Consider the following 26672-nt stretch of genomic DNA (forward strand, 5'->3'; position numbering starts at 1 on the left):
TCGTTGATCCTGTGGAAGCAATTACAACGGTTCCGGCCATATTTCGTTGGTGATGGGTTTGAGATCAAGGCCTTGGGGCTCTGGGTTGTAGTTGGGTTGGATTGTCAATGAAGCAGACTTCAATGGTCGTCGTCGACGACTTTGTTGAAATTGAGATCGATTTGGACTCTCGACTACGTTAACGAACTGCTAGGGAACAAGACCGGAGGTATAAGAGATTGAGAACAAGGCCGAAAAAATGAATACATGCACGGGAACATGGATTTGAAAAATTTTGATGGCATTTTGTAAATATTTCAAACATCAATGACAACAGTATAAGAGATTGAGAAAATTGACTTTTTTATAATTTTCAAATCTTACTTGATCTTTTTATAAATACATGTATTAAAAGTGACTTTTTTATTCATTGTAGCGTTTGAACTATACATCAACATTGCCTGATAGATCGAAGTCTGCAATTTTGTTTTATGAAATTAATTAATATATGGAAAAATAAATGAGAATGCACAATATTAGCCGATTATGCAAAACAGTCTTACCAAAATACTTACTTTTATTATTGAAATAATCCTATCTCAAAAAAAAAATCACATCGAGAAATTGCTCAACATATTTATTTGCTGTTAATTATATACGTATAGACCGAGCCCCCATGGCCTGAAAGTATTGATTTGATTCTCTTTCTTGCATGTTTCGCCTTCATGATCTGAACTCTTAAGAAGAGACGAGAATACACTTGCCCCAGCCTGAAAAAAAAAAAAAGAGAGAAAAGGATCGAATCGATCAGTTACTCGATCTTACTATAGATCTTTAAAAGTAGAGAAAGCAAAACTATGATATGTTGATATAACATACTTGGGTCTATGGTTGTAGTCTCTGCTCTTCCTCCGTAAACGCAGTCAGCATCTTTCTTACCGTTCTTCTGATACTTAAGATTCATGGCGAAGGAGGCCTTGGCGAAGATTGACTCAGTGTAGCATAAGCCTTTTCCGTCTGTAGGTGAGCAATCGACCTCTTTGCACACGTCTTCGAAATCCTTCTTCAAAAGGCTTTTCGCAATACCACCTTTGGCAATGCACCACTTCTTGTTGCCACCAGCGGGTGCAGCTCCTCCAGTGGGTACTGCAGGGTCATCTACTCCTCCGAACGGAACCTGCGGTTTGCTTCCTGGCTTTGCAATGCCCCCTGCTGGACCTCCCGGCTCATGTGCAGTCTTGTGAGAGCCCTGTGATTTCAAAATTATTGCATGTGACATGCGTTAGGAGCATCAGAAAGCAATGAGCCTATATATAAACGACCCCTTAACAGACACAAAATCACAGAAGCAAATTAACCGACAACATGAATAAGATATGAACGATAGCTAGGATAATCGTTTAATAACGAACTCACGTGAGGCTTGTGCATAGGGTTGTCACGAGGGTTGCTATCACCATCTTCGCCGTTGGACCCCTTGCCCTTGGACAAAGCGGTTACAGAAAGCTGGAGGAGGAGGAGGGAGACGAGGACGAACTTGGTTTCCATTATTTCTTCTGTTGTATTGTACGTAAATTTCTTTGCAGTTGGTGAGATTGGCAATGAGGGTTGGGAATATATATTGCAGAAAAGATGTATGAAATGATTCTATTTACGGCTAATTTCTGTTGCTGGTTTTCTGTTTTTGAGCATCACCACAGTTTAACACCCAAATAAAATAGCTAAAACCTTTTTTTGGAGGAACTATATATATAAAGCAGTAACACGTACATAAAATAGCTAATAACGTGGTCGCATGTCTATGACAAACACACGAACGTACGTACTTGACGGCTCCAAAGTAGAAGTTTTTACGAACCATATATAATCGTTCGTGTGCCTTATGTGTTATGCTACTTCAGTCCATTTATGGCGTACCAAGTAGTGCACATCGATCAGAACAATACGATCAAGTGTTTCAAGTTGATTGCTGATCTATAATAAAACACGACACCAAGTATTCTCGATCGATCATTACTGAGCCATTACTTATATGCACAAGGGGGGATGATATCATTTCAATGTAACAGAAATATTATACTCGGATAAAAAAAAAGATTAACATTGAGTGAAACAACCTGCATGGCTACATGCAAGTCTAATTAGACTAATTTCAAGTATATACGAATTATGGTAAATGCTTTGGAAGAGAAGTTGTACTTAGAAATCCAGTCCCCTACGTACGTACTCCATATCCTATACTTCATCTCAATATGACAGTAAATTTTGAGTAGAATTATAATCAATCGTGACTGCCCTTATATATCTGGTGCCCTTGGTGTGTACCAACAATGGCGAAAAAAAAAAGTAGTTGATTATTGATAATATTAAATTCAAATTGACCAAAAACAATATATTGTCAAGTTGCAACGTATATAATTCGTATCGATCCAATTAGTGTGGTGAACAAAGAGAGAATTGATATATTGTTTTGGTCGATGAGAGAATTGATATATACATATATAGATCACAATTAGTTCACGTACATGCAACTTTAACTTATTAATTAAGCTTGATTGATCGCATAATTCGGTCGATGGGGTTTCTATGGAGCAGCAAGGAAAACCTAAAGTTACCTATCGTGTTTTGGGATCACGATCAATTTGGTTAATTGGTGATAGAAGCACTTTGTGCTACGTTCTTAATATGTTTTTACATCTATTTGTACTTTGTTTAGCCCTTGTTGTTGTAATATCGAGTCATTGAGTCACAATAGGAGTCTTGGACGGTATTGAATGTGTCTTTGTGCTTAAACGAGTTAAAAACGAAGAATTGGTCTTGAATCCTAGTTTGAGTAGGAATCCTTATAGGACTAGGAAACCTAGTTGGATTAGGAGTCTTCATCTTTCTACGTTTTAGTCGCATTGGCGATATCTTGAGAGTCCTGTTTGCATTAGAAATCCTTGTTAGACTAGGAAACGTACCATTTGAGAAAGTTCTACTTGAACTCAAACTCTTATTACAAAACTTTCGTAAATGAACTTTCTTATTTGAGTAAATTTCTTGTTCTAGTAAGTTTTCTTTTTGCAAATTAGAAACTTTCCTAATCTAGTTGAGCTCATCTATTACATGTGTCTTTTTAAGACAACAAATGTCTAGATTAAGACATAAGTTTCGAAATATATTATCTCTTCTTATTAATTTCGGTTTTTATTTTCAGATTTGAAGAGATAATTCAAGGGAGAAATAAAAGGGAGTTTCAGCCATGCATATTGAAGCCAAACGAAGTCCAAGCCGTGTGGAATTCTTGAGAGAAAATAGGAGAGGGAGCCGTGCTATCCAAATCAGCAAAATATAAGGAGCCTTGTGTGTGAAGCTTTAGAGAGTATCTAGGAGTCTTGCCGTGCTATCCAATTCAGCCAAGGAGAAGGAGTCCAGCCGTGTAACCCTAGAGAATCAAGGAGATAAGAGCTTATTCTATAAGAAAAACAAGGGCAGCCATTCGATCCATTCAAGCAAAATAATCACAGCCGTGCATCCTTGATGGATCAGTCCATGCCGTGCAGCCCCTCCTCTCCTCCTTCCTCTATAAAAGGCATGGCCTCCATTCACAAATATCATCACCATTCTCTCATAAATCCAAGCGAAACCCTGCCAAAATTCATCCAGAAAATTCAAGCCAAAAACTTCATCCATCACCACCAAGCCGTGCTCCCCCTCTTGCCTCTCTAAATCCGAATTCATCTTGCTCCATCCTTCAAGGTTTCTAATGTGTGATTCATCCATGGCTTGTAATTTTTATTTAGGTTTTCTGCAATTTTCGATTTTATTTTATGAATTCTTGGATGATCTTTTCGGTTTCATATATGAAGAATATACATTCAAACTTCTTTGGTTTTATGTTTTGATTGTATGAACTCATGAAATATGTATGTATGCCGTGTGTTATGATCTAGGGCAGTAGGTTTCCGATTTTTATTTAGGTTTTATTTCAATTAATTCCAAGAATTTGTACATCTAAATCAATGTTTGATGAAGCCAAGGCCATGGTTCTCCTAAGGTTGCGATTTAATTCACCAAATTGTTCATTGATTGAATATGCGCTTCGTGTTTCAATTTTATTGATATTTGTTTAGGGTTGTGAGAGTTCTATGAATTTGCATGTTTAATCAAGATGAGTGACGCCATGCTTGCTTACATGTCTCCAATTTGACTTAATGTGCTTATGTGCTATTTTGTTGTTTAACTAGAACGCTTCGTTTTGTTGAACTCTTTTTAGCATATGTTTAGGATTGAACGCTTTGTTGATTCTAAATAACTAAAAGTCTTAACGATTAGATGAACCGTTTCGGACTCTAATTAGAATTAGAATTAAAATGGACTTATAAAGAATCGAAATAATTCGATGCCTATACGTTGTTCTATGCGTGTCATACATGTTAAATGAGTATAATTCGTGTTTTGGTTATGTGATGAGTGGTAGATAAATTGTATATAAGTAATTTATGATTTATTTTAAGTTGTAGTTTTAGAATTCAAATCAAATCCCCCAATAACATGATATGTGTTGAGACCCTTTTGATTTCCCGGACTGAACGATCTATGCTTATTCTATACTAACGATGATGTTTTTCAAAGTATTTTATAGACGTTCTAACCAACGATCTATCAATTGGCTAATAAGTTAAGTATAATCTAAAAGTTGAACTGTTGAAGAAGTAGCTGGCTCTTTCATTCCGAGACCAAAATATATCTTAGCTTCAAATGGTGGTAAAGTATATGTATCTGGCTTTAAACAGATGGATGATAATGAGTTCTTCCTCCTCCGCCAGTTTAACATCTCGATCTGGACATGGTGTAATTAGACGAAATAAACAATGTATCCACAGTAGTGGCAGTACTCTTTAAATCGTGGTGGTCTCTCTTTTTCTGAGAGCTTAGTTTTTAACGGCTAACGCAAGAAAAGGTTCCCCCTTTTCCCCCTCCGATCACTTTCATAGAAGTGCGTTGTTCCTTGGAAAACAAAGATGTTTGTTTTTCCACTCCATATTAGAGCATAGTAATAGGACTAAGGAACCAAGGGTTTTTAGTATGAAATTTCATACAACTTGGTAGTTACCAAATCAATTTTCGAATAAAACAAAACATGACATAATCGATCAGCAGTCTGACAATGGAACTTATCTAACATGTTTAATTGCATGTTTACCAATTAAACATGTGAACACCTTTAAAATATGCTATAACTAAAAAAAAAACATATAGCCAAACGTTAGTTGTTGCGAATGAGCTATCAAAATCAAAGACTCAAAGATAGTCTCAATTAATCATGAATAAAAGAGAAAGAAATGTACTTGGATTACTATCTATACTCATTTCAAAATTACAACATTTAGTGTCATATTCAAATAAAAAAATGGAAAATATTAATTTTCAAACCCTTTCCGATCCCTTCTGTCAACAAACTCATGCATGAACAAGAAGTTGTCTACTCACAAGTCATAAGCCTCGGCCTCATTCGTTCAAATACCAATGTTGATCTGATCTTGATGACTTGATCCATCCTCAGAAAGTTCAACTCAATAGTGAAAACCCACCCACCCACATCTCTCTCTCTCTCTCTAGAAACATATCTGAGGAAGGAGGAGAGAAGAAACATGTGAATAATAATTATAATATTAGAACTAAAAATAAAAAACCAAAGCCACATGCGACAAATAGATGCTTATCCTAAACACCCCCAATCCCCCCCTCCCCCCAACGTCACATAACAGCTCCTTCACACCGTGGCATTTCAATACAAAAAGGTATTCCTCCAACCCAGAACATGCTCCCTTTCTCAAACTACCCCCATCTCTCCTTATATTTACCCGTCCACCTTATCCCAACGGGTTTTACCAACCACGGGCATTTCCGTCATTATCTAACTCCCCAGCCCGGCACCCACGTTGCATTCTATAAAAGCCACCCGTTTCATTTCCCATTCTACCCTACCTATCACAAAACCACTGCTTAAAATCAAAGGACTCTATCGTACTTTCCACAAGAATCTCCGTTGGCGGCCCAATAAAGAAAATAAAAAGACAATTGATCCGCGCAAAGCGAGAGAGAGAGAGAGAGAGAGAGAGGTTACCGGATTTGAAATCTCCAATTTGCCGGAATTTGGGAACTGCGCCACGTCCGGACTAGGGTTTTCTGTTATTAGAGAGAAAGGACATCACAGAGTGAAGTGAGAAGCTTCAATTTTTCCCAAAGCGAATTCTGGGAACTTCAATTTCCGCCGTGAAATTGCGTCAATTTCCGATCAGGGTCTTCGATTTTAGGGTTTTGCAGCGGGAAAAAGCCGGTTCCTTTTTCTTTGGGGGAATTAGGGTTTTCTATATGAAGTTGGGATCTTTGAATTTGGGGAGAGGTTCATGATGTTTACGCCGCAGCGGTGGTCGGGTTGGTCTCTCACTCCCAAAACCGGGGCTGAGAAGACCGGAAGTGACATGAATTCCGGCAAGTCGAAGTTGAACTCCGGCGAGGGGAAAGGGGTGGTGTTGTTTGAGCCCACCACGCCGGCTTCGGGTCTGTTGGAGAATGGAGACAGGGATGGGATAGCTCGGAAGCTTCTGGAGCTCGAAAATGAGGTCGGTGGAATTTGATTCATACTTATTTTTCAATTCTTTAATTTCTGCTATGCTCAGTTACTTTTTGTTGTTTGTTAATTGGATAAAGAGAGAATTTTTTTTTTATGTTAATGAATGGATTAATTTTTGTGACGTTAGAATATGGTTGGTGAATTTGACTCGCAGGGTAATAAATGATGTAAATTTTGAGTTGGTAGTATGCTGGTAAAAAAATAAAGTCAGGAGTAGGTTGTACAACTATGTAGCACCGACAATTCTAAGGACGAGTGTCGAAGTGTCCAACATTTTCCCGCCGGCGTGTCAGTAATATTGACTTTAATTCCGGCACGATGTCATTATTTTAGATTAAAAAAACAGAAAAATAAAAACAAAATAAAATAACCCAAGTTTTGTTTCAGCCCCATCTTTTCCCTTTATTCTTTCCTTAAATTTATTTATTTTGAATTCTTATGCAATAAAATGAACTTGAATCTTTAATTTAACATTATTTCATGTGTTATATATTTCTTTTATGTATTAATAAATATATTAAAAAATATATAAATTGCCCTGTCGGAATCTTGGTTTTTTTAGATTTTCCGTGTCGCACGGTCGGTGTTGGTGTCCGTGCTACATGGTTTTACAGTAATAAGTGAAACATGTCTAATGTGGTTGTGACAGTGGGTCTATTTGTTCATAAATCCTGCATCATTTTGTTGGTTATTTGATGATGTGTTAATGAAGTAAAATGCAGTTTCTCTGTGTTTTAAGTAGTTATGAGTCGTTCCATAGGGTTGTGGTCCCTATTCTCGGTTGGTGTACATGAATCGGTAAATGTTAGAAATGTAATGTGTTCTGCTGATTGACGAAATGTTGCTGCTTGCAGCTTTACCAGTACCAGTACAATATGGGGCTGCTCCTGATTGAGAAAAAGGAGTGGACATCTAGGAAGGAAGAACTCGGGCAGTCATTGGCAGAAGTAAAAGAAGCTCTTGAAAGAGAACAAGCAGCCCATTTGATTGCGACTTCTGAACTTGAAAAGCGAGAGGAGAATTTGAGGAAGGCCTTGGGGGTTGAGAAGCAGTGTGTTATTGATGTAAGGTTTCTCTTACTCATTTCCTGTTTCAGACTCTCCTACATTTTCATTAGCGATCATCTTTGTACTTTGTTTGGCAACTAATCAAATAAAGGAGCTATATTTTAGCCAAATATTATTTTGGTTTAAAGCAGTGTACAAGTGTGTGTGAATACATCAATTATTAATTTGGCTTAGAATCATAGATACGATTTTAATTTTCTGGTGTTACTGCTATCACAATTTTCTAATTGATTTCACAATTTTTATTTGATCTTACACTTTAGTTTTATTTTATTCTTATTATTATATATAAATAGTTTTATATAAATAGTTTTATATATACATACAGATGAAAAAATTTGTATATAATAGATTTTTATGTAAATCTTTTTCCTGTTCTTGGTTCATAGTAGTCTTTCTATCCTAAAACCCTAGAAGGGTGGATCTAGTGACAGTTTCTGATGGTTTTACAAAGTTATTTACTTTTGCAAAATGAATATTATTTCTTCTAGGCTGAACTTTGAAGCCTGTGGCTTGATCCCTGACACTGGAAGTTGGAAGGCTGATTTTTATTCTTTGTGGTTGCATTTTGTTAAACGGTGGTTCTTTATTTTGCAGCTAGAGAAGGCTTTGCATGAGACTCGTTCGGAGATTGCAGAAATTAAGTTCATTGCTGATTCTAAGTTGGCTGAAGCAAATGCTTTGGTTGCTAGCATAGAAGAAAAATCGCTGGAGCTGGAGGGAAAGCTGCGTACAGCTGATGCCAAGCTTTCTGAGGTCAGCCGGAAAAGTTCAGAGTTAGAGAGCAAAACAAAGGACTTGGAGGCTCGAGAAAGTGCACTTCAAAGAGATAGATCCTCCTTCAATTCAGAGTATGATCCAGGCTCTACAATGTGTCATTCTCATTATAATTTGTTGCAAGGTCTTAGCAATCCATTCTGCAGACTGACACCATTTGTAGAATTGTTTCTTATTGTAACATAGCTGGTTGACTTTTCTCAGACAGGAAGCAAGGGAGAATTCTCTGGCAAAGTGGAGGGAGGACTTACTAGAATGGGAAAGGAAATTGCAAGAGGGGGAGGAGAGGCTAGCTAGAGGTCAAAGAAACATCAACCAAAGAGAGGAGAGAGCAAATGAGCATGATAGGTCCTTGAAGAATAAAGAGAAGGATCTGGAAGACGCAGAGAAGAAAATTGATGCTACCAACGAAGCACTGAAAAGGAAAGAAGATGATATGACAAGCAGGCTAGCAAGTCTAACATTAAAAGAGAAGGCAAGTAGTTCTTTTATATGAGCTATATTTAAGGTTGGTAGTTGCTTGTTTGTAATTTACTTTTCTTTTTCTAATGCAGGAATATGATGCTATGAGAATGAAGTTACAAGTGAAAGAGAAGGAGTTACTAGCTTGGGAAGAAACACTCAATGCTAGAGAAAGAGTAAGGCCCATCACTGTATATAGTGTGACCACAGACAAGAATTAGTGAACATGTTTGAACTTATTACGGTGTGACTTGTCAAATGTTTTTATCCTAAAACTTTGGTCATGCTCTTGACTATATTCTTGGATACGCAGGTTGAAATCCAAAAGGCTGTTGATGAACATAATGCCATTCTGCATGCAAAGCAATGTGATTTTGAGCTGGAAATTGATCAAAAAAGAAAGTCGTTGGAAGATGAATTGAGAAACAGGTTGGTTGATGTGGAGAAGAAAGAATCTGAAGTCAATCATTTGGTGGAGAAAGTCACTAAGCGGGAGCAGGCATTGGAAAAGAAAGGGGAGAAGCTCAGGGAGAAAGAGAAGGACTATGAATCTAAAATGAAGGCCTTGAAGGAAAAAGAGAAGTCTATTAAATCGGAGGAGAAGAACTTTGAAGCTGAGAAGAAACAGTTACTTGCTGATAAAGAGGACTTGACTAGGCTTTTGGCCGAAATGGAGCAGGTAAAGGCTGATAATGAAGATAAGCTACGGAAGATCAGTGAAGAGAGTGATCGATTGAAAGTAACTGAAGAAGAGAGGTCACAGTGCCAGCGGTTACAGTCAGAACTGAAACAGGAAATTGACAAATACATGCAGCAGAAAGAATTGCTTCTAAAGGAAGCTGAAGATTTGAAGCAGCAAAAAGAGCTTTTTGAGAAAGAGTGGGAAGAGCTGGATGACAAAAGAGCAGAAATTGAGAAAGAGCTGAAGAATGTGAGAGAACAGAAAGAAGAAGTAGAAAAGCTTAATCGAATTGAAGCAGAGAGCTTGAAAAATGAAAGGGCTGCCGCTCAGGATTGTATAAAAAGGGAGCGAGAAGATCTTGCCTTGGCCCAGGAATCATTTGCTGCCCACATGGAGCATGAAAAGGCAGTTTTAGCTGAAAAAGTTCAGAGTGAGAAAAGTGAAATGGTTCATGAATTCGAAGCTCTGAAAAGAGAACTTGAAAGTGATATGCAGAAGCGGCTGGAGGAGTTGGAGAAACCCTTGCGTGAAAGGGAGAACTCTTTTGCAGAAGAAAGAGAGAGAGAATTGGACAATGTTAATTACTTGAGAGATGTTGCTAGAAGAGAAATGGAGGACATCAAGGCAGAGAGAATTAAAATTGTAAAAGAGAGGCAAGAATCTGATGAAAATAAGGAGCATCTTGAAAGGCAGCGAGTTGAAATTAGAAAAGACATTGATGGACTTCTCGATCTTAGTGGGAAACTGAGAAATCAGCGAGAACAATTTATCAAGGAAAGAGAACACTTTATTTCGTATGTTGATAAGCTCAAGGGTTGCACGAATTGTGGTGACACGGTCTCTGAGTTTGTACTTGCTAATTTACGACCTTTAGCTGAAACTGAAGAGGCAGAGATTCTTCCGCTTCCAAGACTGAGTGATGATTATGTGAAGGTGGGTTACAAAGATAGCCTGGCTGCGGTCGAGAGGGACAGTACTGAGAAGTCTCCTGCTGTTGATTCAAAATCTCCAGTTTCTGGTGGGATGTCTTGGCTTCGCAAGTGCACCTCAAAGATTCTTATTTTCTCTCCGGGGAAAAAGACAGAGTCTGGTGCTGTACACAACGAAACCCCATTTGCACTCGAGCAGAATAGAGGTCCATCCAATAGGTTACATACTGAAAATGAGGTAGAGGTTTCTTTTGGAGCGGGAAGTGGTTCTTTAGATGTCCAGAGGATCCAATCTGACAGCAGCATCAGAGAGGTTGATGTCGGCCAAAAGCCACGTAGGAGAGGTAGGGCGAAAGTTCACAGATCGCGCTCTGTAAAAGCAGTTGTCGAAGATGCCAAGGCTATACTTGGAGAGGCTTTTGAAACAAACGATGGTCATCAGAATGGGACTGCTGAGGACTCTGCCAATATGCATACTGAAAGCCACGACGATTCTATTCTTGCTGGTAAAAGACCAGCAAGAAATGGGCGGAAACGTGGCCGTGCTCAGACATCTCAAGTTACTGTGAGCGAGCATGGTGGGAATGATAGTGAGGAACGGTCTGAAAGTGTCATGACCGGCCAGCGTAAGAAGAGGCGAGGAAAAGTACCTCCCGCTGAGCAACCTCCAAATGAAAGTCGGTACAATCTCCGGAGATCTAAAGCGTAAGTCCTTAAATATATAGTTTTTTTTTACCAAAAACAAAAAAAAATCTAGTTTCCTTGTATAGAACAAAAGTTGCTACTTCGTCAGAGTGACTTTGTATACCTGATGTAAGTTTTGAATCTACATCTTAATTCTAAGAGTTCAATACTGCTGGCATGATTTGATAGGCAATTAGTGTGCTACTAACTTGTAAATTACACTGTCTTCAGTGGTGGTAAAGTTGCTGCCGCAAAAGTCTCACACGAGGTTGGTGATGCCAGAAATACGGAGGCGGAGATTCTATACTCCAAAGCTGCTCCTGCTACTTCAACAGGATTTGCTGGTGAGAATGGTGGAAGCACACACTTTGTGCGGGTGAGTGATGCCAATACTGCATGTTAATGAGATGATATATCGGACAATATTTGTCTACAGTGAACTCTTCAAATGATGTCGTTCTCCTAAATAATTCCAGCTTTTGTAAAACCCTCAGCTTTTGAAGAGCCTATAAGCTGGTTCTCACTGACTTTCGATTCTGACTTTGCTTATGCTTTCTGCTGCAGTGCGGGACTCTTGCAAACACTGAAGATGGTGGTGTAGATGGAGTCGAAATTTCGGTTGAAAATATGGCAGTGAGTGAAGCAAATGGTTCCACAGAAGGGGGCCAGGAGTATGTTGATGGAGAGGAGTATAGGAGTGAATCCCGTGGGGAGGATGCAAATTTCACTGAAGATGAAGATGAAGATGAGGACGATGACAATGAGTCTGTACAGCCCGGTGAGGCCTCCGTAGGGAAGAAGTTTTGGACCTTTCTCACAACATAAGAAGAAATCGAGAACCTGTATGGCATTTTGGATTTGAAATTTGGATGGAAGATTTGTGCATCAGCAATTTCGTTGTAGTTTTATCTCATTTTGTTCTGGAATTTTAGTGGTGTTAGAACCATTTGTGTATCTTAAGGCGGAGGGATAGGGTTTTTGTCTACCCTCTATCTTTTAATTTTAGGATGTAAAAGGGATTTGGGGCTGCTTCTCTTTCTACGGTAGGTAGCAGACTAGCAGTAGCCAGTGTTAGCGCTGGAGTCGGCTCCGCCCTTCCACATTGTTTGTATCATATTTTGCATGTTTGTTTAGTTATTGTTTGTATCATATTTTGCATGTTTGTTTAGTTATGGAATGATTGTTGAACTTCGATGGTTTCTACATCTTGTATTTTATTACTCGTCTTAATATAACGATTGTCCTTACATTTTTGAGCTCTCAATTGAGATTTTGGGTGCATTGCTGCATTAGGCAATGGTGCTCGAGACCTTATATTGCATTTGATAATTTCAAGCCCCCATAACTGAGGCAATCATGACGTGTTTAAGGCGTAAACCAAAACTAAACAATATAACACCCTATTTACCTGAAAACTGTGCATGCAAGAGGGTAAAAGCTAAGAGTACATAAAACATGCGAAAACACAGCTTAACAATATAGGATAGCCTTATTTAAAACAAGAATTCGTGTGCCCTTGGCCTCTCACTTGATTAGGCATTAGTACATCATTTTTTATTGCATGGACTTGAGTTCGGCATTTGTAGCTTGGTTGTCAAAACTCAAAACACGTCAAACCTTGTGTACGCATTTTCTGTTCTCTTGAGCCTTAATCTAACAATAAAGAAACTTTAATTTTATAACTGATTCCAAAAAAATTGCAAGAAGCCAATCAGCCAAAAGCATAAATTTTTTTTTTGGAAGGATGGTTCTCACCAAAGCATAAACGATGGTTCTGAAACTCATCTCTGGAAGTTTATGTAATTCGTGCCATGGAGAAGAAAAAGATGTAAAGATAGTTGATAAAAGGAATCGCAGCTCCCTTTGAGAAAGGGAAACAATCCTTCCGACTGTTGATCTTTCAATGATTTAATCGAAAACGATTTTATTGATCATGTGGTTTTCAAAAATTGCTACTAAACTTACAAGGGCACCCTAACCCCTTAAAAGGGGAAGCCTAGAGGGTGATGTTCTTTCAAGTTAGGTGTAACAGTAATGTACTTGGGATCCTGTGCTGTTGAAGATGCTACTACTCTGCCAGGCTGCTGGTGTTGACAGTCCATCTATCTGTACAATTGAACCATCTCTCAGCAACCTTCATTGCTAGCTATCTGATTGGTCGTCTGTGCCTGCTGCTGCTCTGCAAATTTCCTCATGTCCCTACAGAAGCGACGCCAAACAATCCGACAAGTGAGCAAAAAGATGCTATTGTGATTAAAAATTACAAAAGAGAGAACCACAAAAAAAAAGAACACGAGTAATAGATTTTGTTTTGGACCAAATTGTAACTTACATGCAACGTGGTACTCTGCAATTTGATTCTTTACAGTGTACAGAATGAGACTTCATTCCAATCCATGCCTTCTGACAGAGGGTACAACCTCCAGGTACTCTAACAGTGCATCTACATACATGCCAAAATAACTTTCTTATTTGGAGACAGTCTGGGTAAGAGCAAGGCTGACTGGTGGTAGCTGGACATCTAGACGCATGTTGCATAGCATCAACCATTTTCTTTATCTGGCACAAATACAATACAGTTAAAATTAAGCTGCTCAACAGATAATTCTAGCTAAAAAAAGATAAAATTAATTTATCCTTTGGCATGAGTGCATGACAATTGTAAACAGTTTGTTTGGAAATACTGTGAATCCGTTGATACAAAGACAAATGAATTTCTTTTACTATTTTGGAATAGAGAAATAAAACACACATTTAGGATGAAAATACTTGAAATTAACTTACCATCACTGCATTTAACTGTGCTTTAGTACTCCTAGTCGCATGGCTCAGTGGGGGAGATCTCTCCATCACATGGCTAACTGAGGAAGAGCTCTCTGTCACATGGTTGACAGCAGGAGAGCGCTCTGTCACACGGCTAACTGAAGGAGAGTCATCGGTCACATGACTAATAGTGGGAGAGCTCTTTTCTTTATGGCAAACTGTCGGGGTCAATTTATGTATGTGACAAGAACTGCCTTTCTCTTGATAGCATTTTGCACAGACATCAAACTCTGGGCAGACCCCACATACCCAGATCCGATCAGTTACACCATCTTTATGGCAAATGCTGCATATGTTCCCAGCAGTTCTCGCAGTTAGATTCCGAAGGTGATGCAAAATCATTATTGAGGAATACTTGGCCCGGCGAGGTGTGTCAAACTGATAATGATTTTTCTCACAAAAACTCAAGAAAGAATACCTATTCTCAATTAAGTCATTGTTCAGAATAACATCTTCACCCTCAGTATCAGGAAGAATATCGTTCACCATAACTTGAGCGAGCACATGTTGTTCCTTGTTGATCGAAATGTGAACGTCTCTCCCATAAAGGTTACGCTCAACATCATGGCATCTTTCACACAGGTGAAAATTTTTGCAATGGCTGCATGACCATTGGACCCCAGACAATATTGCTTCATGGCAGTGGGTGCAAACATACTGCAAGTAGACAACCATGAAATCCCCCTTTATAGGTAAAATGGTTTGACCCAGCTTTTGCATCAGTAGAATATCTTTTGTTGAACCATCAGACGGACTTGTATGTCCCATCGCTTTCAAAGTTCTCGTTCTTACTGTCTTTTTCTCATTTGTTTTTTCCTGCTCCATCTTCTTTATCAAATCTTCAGCAGCAGTGGACCAATAGTCGCCATCAAAATATGGCAAACGAGCAGCTGTTACCTTGGAGTTGCACTTCCCAGTAGGGATAAAAAAGCGATCATATAAATTAGTGGAACCAACCACAATTTTTTCTTCTGTTGCTTTTTTTATCATTACCTGATACCAGTGACGCAGCTTATCAGACTTGGGAGTTTTCTGCTCTGGTGGATGGCAATATAAAAGATAATCTTCACCCTTACATGGGGGGCATGCCCATATATAGGAGGTCACGAAACCTCGTTTCTTGCAAAAATCAAGGTAACCTATGAGGATTTCATGGTAAACAAAGGTACGAAGAGCTTCTCCTGTCACAGTTTTTATCTCAGGCCTGAAGTACTTGATGGAATCAAGATACGAGATATAAACACATCGCTTATTTGGAGGACTACATTCTGAGCCAAACTCTTGCACATACATTCCAAAAAGGCATACATCTACACCTTCAATCTTCTGAAACAATAGAATAACCTGAAAGAAAAAAAACATCTTAGAAATTCTGAAACTATAAGCAACAATATTGAAAGAGAATACATTCAGCAGGAGATAAAGACCCAAGGGAATTAATAACTTATCAAACAAACTTTCAGCAAATTATCTCACCTTCAATCTGTACGGAAATTCAGTAGGGTAATTCTCGTCATGAAAGAGACCTAAAAACTGCTGCTTCACTATTACTGTTTTCTGAACAGATAAAACCTCTCTGACAACAAGACCTTCCGCTCTTGAAACCTAACACAAAATTGAATTATATAAACAATACGCTACAAGAAAGAGAATTCTTACATCACAAACTAATCATGTGTGGAAACCTATAAACAAAAATTTATAATTGAACTTCAAGTATTTAACTGCTACTGAACTATCTCATCATTAGTTTGGTTAATACATCTCAATTTGATTGGTGCATAACTACTAGGCATTGATCTCAAATAATTATGTAGTCATAACATATTTTTGTTTCCACACCTCAAAACACAAAGATTATAGCAAGATGCAACGTAAATCCGCTAAACTGAGAATATATTATTCTTAATCAGAGTTAGCAACATACCTCAGAAAATCCTTCTCCTTGAGCTTTTGTTCTCTCTTCTCTCTCTTGCTTGAGGCATCTAATAAGTCTTTTCTCTAAGTGGTCGCTAAGCTTGGTAGTTGGGAGATCTTTAGCACCGAAAACAGCATTTTCAACCAAGGGTTTGCGGTCTCCAAGTTCTGTCTCTTTTAACAAGCATTTGAGACATATGTACTCCGCTTTGCCATCCAAATCACTTTTATCATTGTAGAGAGCACATATCTGATGTTGCCAGCCATCACAGTTATCACATTGAACCCACTGCCAGTACATAAAAGAACTAATAAATAAGATTAAAGATAATACATTTAGTTTTTCTTAGTTACAAAGAATGACTTGACTACACTTACTGATTCTTCAATTTCATCATCATTCTTTTTTTTGCCAAGTGTTGCCTTTGAAACAGAGATACCACGAAAGGAGATATTTCCACCTCGAGACACTTTATAGCACATTGAACAAAAACAAAAGCGTACAGCATGCTCGTCTAGTGTGCGATAGTAGTTTACGCTGCGTTTTATACGGGCACTACAGCATGAACAATACATTGGTGCTGGGGCAAACGACCTCTTACCAATTGCACACAGCTGACACACTTGCTCACTGATTCCTTTATCTTCCATCAAGTTACCCTATTTCAAGCAACATAATATAATAAGTCATCGTACTCAAAACAAACCTAGGCCATTAAAAAAAATAGAAATCATTAAAAAAAGAAATCCTAAACAAAATGACATTACCGTGTGTGTTTTGGTGTAATAATTATCAACAGAATTGACATAATTCACCAGCTATTCTTACAACAACTCGGAAAGCAAATTGAGATGTGTCCCTCTTGCCTCAACTGTAAATTACATTGTTGATGTATATAAAATAATACATTTAAGCTATTACAAACAAAGAAGTTCCCACACCACTTAAGTTGATATAAAGCAAGTTTAAAAGAGAACCAAAACAGGTAAACCGATTCAAGTGGAATTAGAGCTATTGTGTATAACTATAAGAATATCTGTTTTTATCGTGTAACGCTTCCAAGCCACTTTTCATCAACATATTTGATACTTGATTGCAATTTAAAAAGAAACAAAGCACCATATAAGGATAGAGCGCTAATTTAAAAAAAGGACTGGCCAATAGATTAATACACACACACAGAGAATGACAAGTCTATAGATATGAAGGGGAAATAGAAACATTTTAAGAAGACACTGTAAACAAGTAATGTGCAAAGATTAAATCCAACAAATATCTCATGGCTGTAAGAAAAGAAAACATACAATAAGTCTAGACGAATGACAATTGTGTATTTACCAGCTCATCAATTGGAAAACCCTAATCAAATGTCAATAGAAGAAGTGTTACCTGATCAATGCTGTGCCTAAGACTCGACAGATGTTCCTTGATCTGCTCTGATGTGAAGAGTTCAGTTAAGGAAAGACCCGGCTTCACTTCCATAAGATCACACTCTGGTTTTGGCTCTGTTTGGATAAACTCAGTCCTTACTCCTCCGTCTTTAGAATCAACACTAAGGTCTTGAAAAGATAAATTGATACTCCTCGAGCCTGTCCTTCCAGAAACTTGTTTCATACTTCCTATAACATCACGGGTGCTAGAAGGGTCTATTTGCTCCCTCTGATAACCAGCAAATACTCCAGGCAGAACTGGTACATTTTCATCATTGAGTTTAATATTGTCTGCATCACTAACATCATAGTTTCTCATGGAACTGTGTATAGTACTTCCAACTGGTTCCAACCTTGCTTCTTTTACTTCAGAATTAACAGATAAAGGAGATTCAAACTGGTGCTGCAGGTTTGAAAGTCCTTCTGAAATACAGGTCTGAACAACCGATGGAGGCGAGGAAGAAGAATTTTCCCATTTGATTTTCATCTTATCCCTTTTTGAGAAAATCAGTGGATCTTCATTATTTCCAGAACTGAGTCCATCTGAAGTAGGCTGTTCATCACATTCTGACTGTTTTGAAGAAACTTGAGGCTGCAAATATGGATCATACGGTTGAATTTGGTTTTCTTGAGATTTAATTATTACGGATTTTGAGTGTGGCTGAAAGTTTGGAAGTCCTTCAGGAGCCAATAAGTGAAAGCTTTCCTTTTTACTTTCCATCTTCAACCTTTTTGAAGGCATGTCTTCAATATTTCCTAAACAGTGTCCACCTGAAACAGACTGCTGAAAACTTTGTGACTGCTCTGAAAGAACTAAGGGTTGCAAATAGGGGTGATGGGGTCGTTTGAGGTTATTTTGAGACTTTCCTATGATGGATTCAGACTGCAGTATATCCTCATGAGTTGCGACATCAGGGACTTGCATTGCAACATGATGGGGGGTCATTAAGTTAGAATAGGAGAACATTGAACATTCTCCAAACGAAGATGGAGAAACCATGGATTCAGCATTCTCGTTACTCCCCAGACAACTTGTGAGTTTAGAGGCTCCAATTTCACCTGAAAGTATATTGAGAAATGAGGAGGTCAAGAAAAGAAGCAACAGAAACAAAGAGGAGATATTTAAGTGAATACACTTTTCATACATCAGCATAATCTATCAAGCAAGTTAAAAAAGGTAAAGTAGGAGAATTCAATCATAAAGCTTTTAGTCATACCGTGGTCAAGATATTGCTGTTGAACATGACAATTATATGATACATCAAAACTGTACTGGAGGTTCTCGCCATGGGAAAATGTTCCATCATCTAAACCTCCAACAACAGAGAAGTGATTGGCATTGGAATAAGCAGAGACTGATGAACTGTTCTCCAGAGGAAGAACAGTCTCAGATGAACCCTGCCATGAGCCCAATGAGGAAGGCACGTCCACATCACAAGTATTGAATCCATAAGCATCTCCCTGCTTATAATAATCCACAGGGGCCCCTAAAAATATTCAACACATTAGCATACATGATCATACAATAAGCCATTACATATTAGCCTAAATTTTAACATTAAAATGATGAAATAGTTGGTAATCAGTGCCATCTTACCAATGGAGTTGGATCCAGTACTCGAGCAAAGAACAGATGTCTCTGCAGCATTTGAGATGCAATAACCTTGTGGCATCCCTGAAGTTTTCATACGGAAGTCATTTGAACTTCCACCAGACTTTGCACCATACAGATAGCCCTGAACTGCACTTAGCACCCGATCATTCAGAGTCTGCTCATTCACATAGTCGTCCTAAAACACATTCAAAATTTAAACTTCAGAATAACAGCAGTAATATATTGTACAAACTTTAACTAATAAGCCTTCTTTCCCTAAAAAGCAAAGTCACTTAGTCACCCAAACCATATTACAAGGACTGATACGCATTCAATTCAAAAATATAACCAATTGCAATACAAAATCCAGCTAGCATGTGACAAGGTGTCCCCATCAAACATAAACAAAAAGTACATGAACACACAGGACTTCTGTAACTGAATTATCAACGTAACACAATAATGGCACACCTGTGAAGCAGCCTCCATAAATAGCTGGGTTTCAATGCCAAGCACAAAATCAGATGCTAGGTGGTTTCCCGCCACATTAGTACACCCCAAGAATCTGTCAGTACTGCAGCTCAACAGATCCAAAACGTCAGAACACAATCGTACCGGCAATCAAACTGTTAACATTACACAACTGCATTACATTTTAATGAATCAAAACGACGAACTTTGCAACACTTACATCTTCTTTCTAATCAAACTACGAAGCCGGCTGACTCCAGGACCTCTTCGCCAATCGACAAAGCCATGCCCTCCCAGAAAATGCAGGCCAGAACCAAATGCCTGAGCTGCATTGTACCTCTTCACATCCATCTCCCTCGTCTTAAGATACTTCATTCATGCTGTAACAGTAAAAAAAAATCACATTGAGAAAAATTTAACTTTCACATCAACCCATCTTCAAACCCAACATTCTTTCTCCTCCGAATCAAAAATTTCACTTCACAATCCTTCAATTCTCACTTCACCCAGAGCCAATTAAACCCCACCTCCCCAAACCCCCAATCCCAAAAATTTCGAATTTTACTGCGCGTAAAAAAAAAGTCTAAATTTCAAAGCGGTAATTAAAATTGACGCAACAAGAAGGCAATCAGAATCAGAAAAGCTGTGAAATTGAGTCGAATTCCGGTGACAACATAAACCCTAGAAATTGAAAGAAGAGGGAATTGGGGCAAAACCCTAACAGGTGGGGGTGAAAAGAGAAAGGGTTTAAGGGACGAACCTCAATTTGTTGGTTTGAAAATTGACGGCGGCGGTCCTCGGCTTTTCTCAATCGGTGGTGGGCCACCGCAATTGGGGTTTCTTTTTTATTTATATAAAGAAAATAGAGAGAAAGAGGAGATGGAGATTCTGAGTTTACCAACCTGCGACTATTTATATAGTAGTGAAACCCCTGCCTGGGAGCTACGGAGTTACCATCTCTTACATCTGTCTACTTACCAAACTACCCTTTTCACTTTCTGCTTTTTGTATATATTTTCTATATTAGTTTCTATTTGCCAAGTACTTGAAGATATATAAACCATAGGTTATATGATTATCGATACAAAATAACTTCATTTGTTAATTTGTTTTGTACTCTGTCCAAACTAGGATTAGGATTATTTTCAATTTAAAAGTGATAATATCAACTATCTTTTTTAATATAGTAATATGAATGACTCGAAAAGTAAATATATATCGATTGGGTTTTAAATTCCGTGGGAGATATCAATGCTTCACTGATTTGGTCGGACTTGATGGTAAAGTTCTTTCAAGTGGAAAATGACTTATTGCATGATACTTTGTATGGTCATATTGAGATTGTTCACTCGTCAATATCACTAGTGTGATGTTCCATCATGCACATCAGACTCTCCCTTTTCTTTAATCGCTTTCATATTTTGGGCCAACTTATTTTATTAATTTGTATGGATATATATATATATATATAGGATTTAAAGTAAATAAGACATTAAACAAGGTCCAACAGTAACTGGCAATTTTCTACTCCTTGATTATCAGTTTCTACCTGTACTTGAGAAATGCAGTGTGAAGATTAGTAGTATTTCCTCAAAACAACTACAGTGTGTTCAACAGCTTGACCATAGAAACAAAAAGCAACAAAGGAAATTGTACTTGTTAAACATACAACAAACTATCCCAAAGCAATCAAAACTCATCTAGTCTCATCTAGATCTTTGTACAAATCCCTCTGCTCAATTTCAATCATCTAATTACCATCAAATAAACATCTATTCCTTGTTGTTACATATCACTATCATCACCTCCTACGGTGATGGCGATGCCTATCTACCCTCTCCCAGCTATGACTTGAACTATCAGGGTCATAGTCATTCTTGCTTTCATGACTCAAATAATCTAATTTGTCGGAATCCCTGGTGGGTGAGTATGGAAAAGAAAACTCACTGCTTCTTCTACCTCTCTCTGAGCGGGACCTTCCCAGGGTAGGGCTTCTAGGGGCTGAAGCAATGCTCGCACTGCGTGAATTGTATTCATAACTCCCATATCTCGGAGGATAACTAGATGGCGCATAACCTGGGTCCACACCAGGAGGCCCATCATCTCTATAATCTCGAGTCCACCTCTGCTCACGGTAATGGCCTCTGCTGACAGGCTCAGAATAATGGTTAGCCCTACTGTGCGAGTAGTTCCTCGAGGGATCTGAAAATGAAGCGCTAGGTGCCCAGCGCCTCTCATCCGCATTTTCTGGGATTGGTGCATTCAACCCTGGAAATCCAACCGTCATTTTTCTCTGAGGTTTAGGTAGTTCAGGAAGGTCAGTGTCAACGATTTCCCCATCCTCCTGTTCCACCTTAGTTTCCTCAACACCGTGGATTATTATTCCTGACGGCTGGTCCTCATCATCAACATCTACAATTGTCAAGAAAAGTGTCAAGGCTCCGAAAAATAATCTAACATAAAGAAAATGGAAGTACAATATATTGATGTCACAAACAGTGGATTATCCTAAGAAGATACAAAAAAGTGAAAAACAGGATGTCCGCGGGGATGCTTTCCAGGAAATTAGCAGAACATTTTCAACAAACAAAGCAAATGATACCCGTAACCTATGAACAACCAAGCAACAGTTTAAAGTGTCAAACCAAATTACACTAAATTGCGTCCATGAATTCAGGTACATTTCTAACCTAGAATTCTGATGTATCTTTAATGCACTTATAGGCAGACTTAGATGTGAAATATTTCATACAAATGATATAATGTATAAAACTAACTCCATAAAAATTAAATTTATTATTCATCACATATACTTTAGCTGAGAGAGAGAGAGAGAGAGAGAGAGAGAGAGAGAGTTATGCCAGAGGGAAGTGAAGAAAAACCTCTTGCTGTTAACATTTAAATACAATTAACACCAGCCACCCCATTGGTTAGTCATAGGAACTGAAGAAAAAAAACATAAATATATGTTCACTGAGCTTAAATTTGATCTTCTTAATGTGCTCCTCTGAAGTCAGCCCAGGAGAAAGGGGAAAGAGGCTGTAATTCTGGGGCACTACAGCATTTTAAACTCTAAATTGGTTACTGGTGACAGCATACAATGAGAAAAAAGAAATCCATTAGTTACCTAAATATCCAGGTGGGTATCCAATTTCTCGCATTCTGTTAAGCCAAGGAGGTGGATCAAGTTCCTACAGAATTGTCAAAATCACAGAAATTTTAAATATAACATAAAATAAAAAAGAATTTTTTCTTGACAAGAATGAAAGCTCCAGAAAAGAAAACCAAACTTTAACATGTGACCGGCAGAGTCTTCATACTCAAGTAAACATGTTAAATAGATATGATCTTTAATGTAGCGTCTATCCTTGCTAAGACAGTTCAGAAAAGGTTTGCAGTCATAACTCAAGAAGTGATGAGTTACAGAGCTTCAGCTGTATGAAAGTTAAAGGTGGGATGCAGGTTCAACTTTCTTCACGGGTGGCTAAATTGGAGGGGTTTAAACCCCTGATGGTCCTGACCTATCCTAACCTAACCCTGACCCAGATCCCCACCCTCCCAGACCACTTGTGCTAACTCAATTAAGTTAATGTATAATTGCAAGGTAACAGCCATCACAACCTTACATCACTTCCTCAACAAAATCTAACATACTAATAGGTCTGGGGCTGGGTAAAATACTCCTTACAACTGACTTTATTCACAGTTGCACATTATAAGCCTATCTTCTTGATGATGCAAATCACAGTACAATATCACAGTTCAAGTCTGGCATTCTAGTGGCATTGGGAAGAGAAGCTGAATGAATAATTGACAGTATCTGGATTGTAATGCCAAACTAGCATCAATAAGATTTAAACAAGTCTCCTTGTTATGGCTTACCCCAAGACCCAAAAGCTTCCTTGTCTCAGCATCGAGAGCACCAGGCCTAAGACCATCGTATTTTCCAGCTGGGGAATTCTGATAATAACGAGTTGAGTTGCGAGAATTAGGAGCTTGATTTTTTTTAATCTTGAGCTGTTTGCGGGCATTATTGACAGCAACATGGTCACGAGGCTTGGGGCATTCCCTCAAAGCATGATTATAAGAACCACAATTGAAACAACGGCTAGCATCATCTATAATCTCCAAGCCTCTGAAAAGTTCCGAACGAAAAGATGTATGAAAATCTAGGGCATCTGAACAAAACTAAATGTTGCTTATAAGTAGAAGTAGAAATGAATTCCAAAGACAACCTTGACATTCAATTTTTTCACCAATAGATATAACAATCATAAAATGACTAGATCATAGATTTTAGTGAGGCCAAGAAGAGAACAAGTGAAGCACAGACTCAGATCTGGTGAACAAAAGACAACACATAAGTACTGTTCTTTTGGTCCACTCAATGATTAGCAAAGTTCCAATGTCAAAGAGTCCAATTGATACTGGCACTTTGTTAAGCACAGAATAGATGTCAAGTTCTTATGATGATGCTGGATGGCCATCGATAATCCAAGCTGATATTCTGTTTACCAGTCATCTTAGTTCACACAATCATGCCTTTAATTTGAGTAGCACGATAATATTTGTAAGGGAAGTTGGAAATTTACCCCTCCTGATTAGTTGAACTACTGGCCATAGTCAAGCCTAAGGCATAACCACGATCATACAGAGGCGCATTGTTGCTATCCGAAGGCAATGTTTCCATGTTCTGTGCTGTCCCAGTTTGGTTGTCCATCCAAAAAGACTGCCCAGGAAAGCTTATTCAGAAACACTGATTACTGAACGAAAAAATGATGTGTACAAACGAGTAAAAGTGAACAGAAAATAGCTTCAGGCATCTAAAAATCTCAAAATAGGGAAGGTGAGTACAGAAGGTTTTTCTCAGGAACTGCAATCAGTGGCTTATAACGTGAAAAAAGCCATCATAGTATTTTTGAACTACCTATATTAATCAACTACAGCTTGAGCAATGCACCACTGAGTATTAAATATACATATCTTTGTCTTACCCTTTACCCCATGTCTCTTGGCGAAGTAAAGGAAAGTTAGAAAAGGGGAAGGACATGAATATACAGATTGAGCAATGCACCACTGACTATCAAATATACATGTCTTTTGTCTTACCCTTTACACATCTGTTGGGTAGGAAAAGGAATGTCAAAATAGGGGAAGGACGTATGAAAGATACAAACCTTTCGGCAAGCCAAAAAAAAAACCACAAAATCTGAAAACCAGAAGACAAATATAGAGCAAAGCAGACAATAGAATAGGAGGAGACTCACCACCCCAGACGTCCTCTCTGTGCCAACATGAAGAGCAGGAAATAGTGTCTCTTCACCTGATTCTAACACTTGAGTAGGATCCTGAATATCATCATGTAATTAAAGTAGTATGTTAACACCAAAGAGAGCCATAATGTAGACAAAAGGTGGTGCATAATAACACATCATGATTTAGCTAAAAAATCAATATCAGTAACATCCTTCCATGTGACTCTAAATTAAAAACCTCACATTCTCTACGAAAATCTTCCTTTCACTCCATATAATGTCTTGTTCTCTAACTAAACTAGCTTAAAATTCAATAATTTTGTATGATTATAATTCAACTTCGAATTTTAAAAGAAATTATGAGTGAGTCTTACTTGAGATGCAGAAACATGTTTGGCATGCCACTCTGACCACTGCCGTAACAGTTCTTCAAGCTTGTGTTTACTAGCTCTAAAATATTGAAACATTGTGCTTAGAAAATTTAGAAAACCACAATTACAGGCATAACATTGCTATTGATACCGTATAACTATATACTTTTGATATATTTGTCTGAAATCACAGAAAATGTTATGCAACAATAGTTACTCCAGCTAACCTTGTTAAAGAATTATATGTTATACGCACTGAAACTTGCTGCTCCTCCACTGTGGTTCGAGCTCTTTTTAAAGGAGGGAGGTTGTTTATATCCTCGATTTCCATATCTGAATTGTGATCAACCAATTCATTGGCAAGGCTTGCTTCGCATTGAGCAGTGCTCTCGCACCCTAGATTCTCACTGTTCGGTTTATCTTCTTTCTCCTCAGACTTAGTAAGTTGAGCATCAACCTCTTTAGAGTCCTCATTATTAAGCTCGCCATCCTCAAAGCCAGAGTCACCGGAATCCGGGAGAGCAATAAAATCCTTAGAATCCATTCCGATCAAAGAAGCAATTCCTTACTACAACAGCTCACACTGCATTACATGAACAATCATCATTACTCCACAAAACTGAGTAAAGTATCAGACTTCATAAATCAATACCCCTAAACATACCCATCAAAGAAAACATGTAGATAGATATAACTAACACTAATCTTCCAGAATTTAACAGACACTTAACTGAAACTAAACTCACATTTCAGCTAGAAAAACACAGCCAAATCTTTAACTACCCAAATTCTAACACAAAGAAGCAATCTTTAAAGCAGCAACAAACTCCAAGACAATGGCATATGATAGTTAATGGATTCAGTCTCCTTCTACCAATAAAGCTTAAGCCTTTAAGCTAAAATCACCCACTATAAAACCTGGGTATCTCGAAAACCAATCTGGGAAGATACATCTAGTGGAAGAAAACTTGGAATTGGGGATTTGAAGTGTAAAGGTAGAACCTTGGAATCTGGGGTTGAGTGAGATTAGGGTTTTGTTGAAATGCCACGCCCCAGCTGAATTGGGAATTAGGGTTCCGGCACTCTCTGTCGTCGTCGCCGCCGCCGTAGTGGCAGCTGTTTATTTCTCGAGTCAAGAGTAATGAGTGGATGCGTCCTTTTAATTCTTTTTGTTTTGTTTCCTTTTGTATTTTAAGAGAGGAGATTTTTGGTCAATTTGTGAATATAGGAATTGAAGAGCGCCAATCTTGAGCATGTGCAATTGGTCAAGTTTCACCATCCAAGACAATAAATTTAAAATATTCCAAGATAGATTCAAAATCTTGATTCTTCAACTTCTGTTCAATACTTCAATATGTGATTATGGCCTAACTAAAGTTGGTTAATGCAAAGATACAACTTAGAAGGACATGTGATGTTGAGTAATGTGTAATGAGTTTTAGTTCACTCATATGTAATATCTAGTCAAAATCATCATTTAAAATAAACACATAATAAGTTCTCAAAAATATAAACACATATAATAATAATGATCTTACCATCATGAGATGGACCTTTGATCGGGTTAGACAAGTGGTGGGGGTGAAGGAGTCTCGAGTTAGAGTGATC

The 26672-nt window shown here is 38.1% G+C and overlaps 4 protein-coding genes across 6 annotated transcripts; 1 reads left to right on the forward strand and 3 right to left on the reverse strand.

Moving 5' to 3' along the window:
• Nucleotides 1-717: 717 nt before the first annotated feature.
• Nucleotides 718-1527, reverse strand: LOC126797352 (major pollen allergen Ole e 10-like). The gene is made up of 3 exons (XM_050523993.1): nt 1396-1527; nt 859-1228; nt 718-749 (listed from the first exon to the last, which is right to left on the reverse strand). Exons 1-3 carry the CDS (start codon nt 1525-1527, stop codon nt 718-720), a joined length of 534 nt encoding a protein of 177 aa, XP_050379950.1.
• A 4554-nt stretch (nt 1528-6081) lies between these two features.
• Nucleotides 6082-12417, forward strand: LOC126798439 (nuclear matrix constituent protein 1). The gene is made up of 8 exons (XM_050525405.1): nt 6082-6590; nt 7456-7665; nt 8266-8519; nt 8650-8920; nt 9000-9083; nt 9221-11223; nt 11434-11578; nt 11767-12417. The coding sequence occupies exons 1-8, from the start codon at nt 6375-6377 to the stop codon at nt 12025-12027; spliced, it is 3444 nt and encodes a 1147-aa protein (XP_050381362.1). The 5' UTR covers nt 6082-6374; the 3' UTR covers nt 12028-12417.
• A 629-nt stretch (nt 12418-13046) lies between these two features.
• LOC126798322 (histone acetyltransferase HAC12-like) lies at nt 13047-20281 on the reverse strand. 3 transcript variants are annotated; one of them, XM_050525252.1, is made up of 12 exons: nt 20199-20281; nt 19659-19818; nt 19439-19541; nt 18971-19163; nt 18591-18860; nt 17333-18432; nt 16321-16602; nt 15953-16231; nt 15502-15630; nt 13987-15369; nt 13535-13761; nt 13047-13401 (listed from the first exon to the last, which is right to left on the reverse strand). In XM_050525252.1, the coding sequence occupies exons 2-12, from the start codon at nt 19811-19813 to the stop codon at nt 13329-13331; spliced, it is 4194 nt and encodes a 1397-aa protein (XP_050381209.1). In that variant the 5' UTR covers nt 19814-19818; nt 20199-20281; the 3' UTR covers nt 13047-13328. The 3 variants fall into 3 exon arrangements, with proteins under 3 accessions (XP_050381209.1, XP_050381210.1, XP_050381208.1); XM_050525253.1 differs by lacking the exon at nt 20199-20281 and having other exon boundaries at nt 18660-18860; nt 19659-20167; XM_050525251.1 differs by lacking the exon at nt 20199-20281 and having other exon boundaries at nt 19659-20167.
• A 713-nt stretch (nt 20282-20994) lies between these two features.
• On the reverse strand, nt 20995-26218 carry LOC126798357 (uncharacterized). Its single transcript, XM_050525302.1, has 8 exons — nt 26067-26218; nt 25292-25647; nt 25068-25143; nt 24706-24786; nt 24031-24167; nt 23321-23573; nt 22566-22629; nt 20995-21850 (listed from the first exon to the last, which is right to left on the reverse strand). Exons 2-8 carry the CDS (start codon nt 25606-25608, stop codon nt 21240-21242), a joined length of 1539 nt encoding a protein of 512 aa, XP_050381259.1. The 5' UTR covers nt 25609-25647; nt 26067-26218; the 3' UTR covers nt 20995-21239.
• Nucleotides 26219-26672: the final 454 nt, after the last annotated feature.

Source organism: Argentina anserina, chromosome 6, assembly GCF_933775445.1.
Source record: "Argentina anserina chromosome 6, drPotAnse1.1, whole genome shotgun sequence".
NCBI classification, from domain to species: domain Eukaryota; kingdom Viridiplantae; phylum Streptophyta; class Magnoliopsida; order Rosales; family Rosaceae; genus Argentina; species Argentina anserina.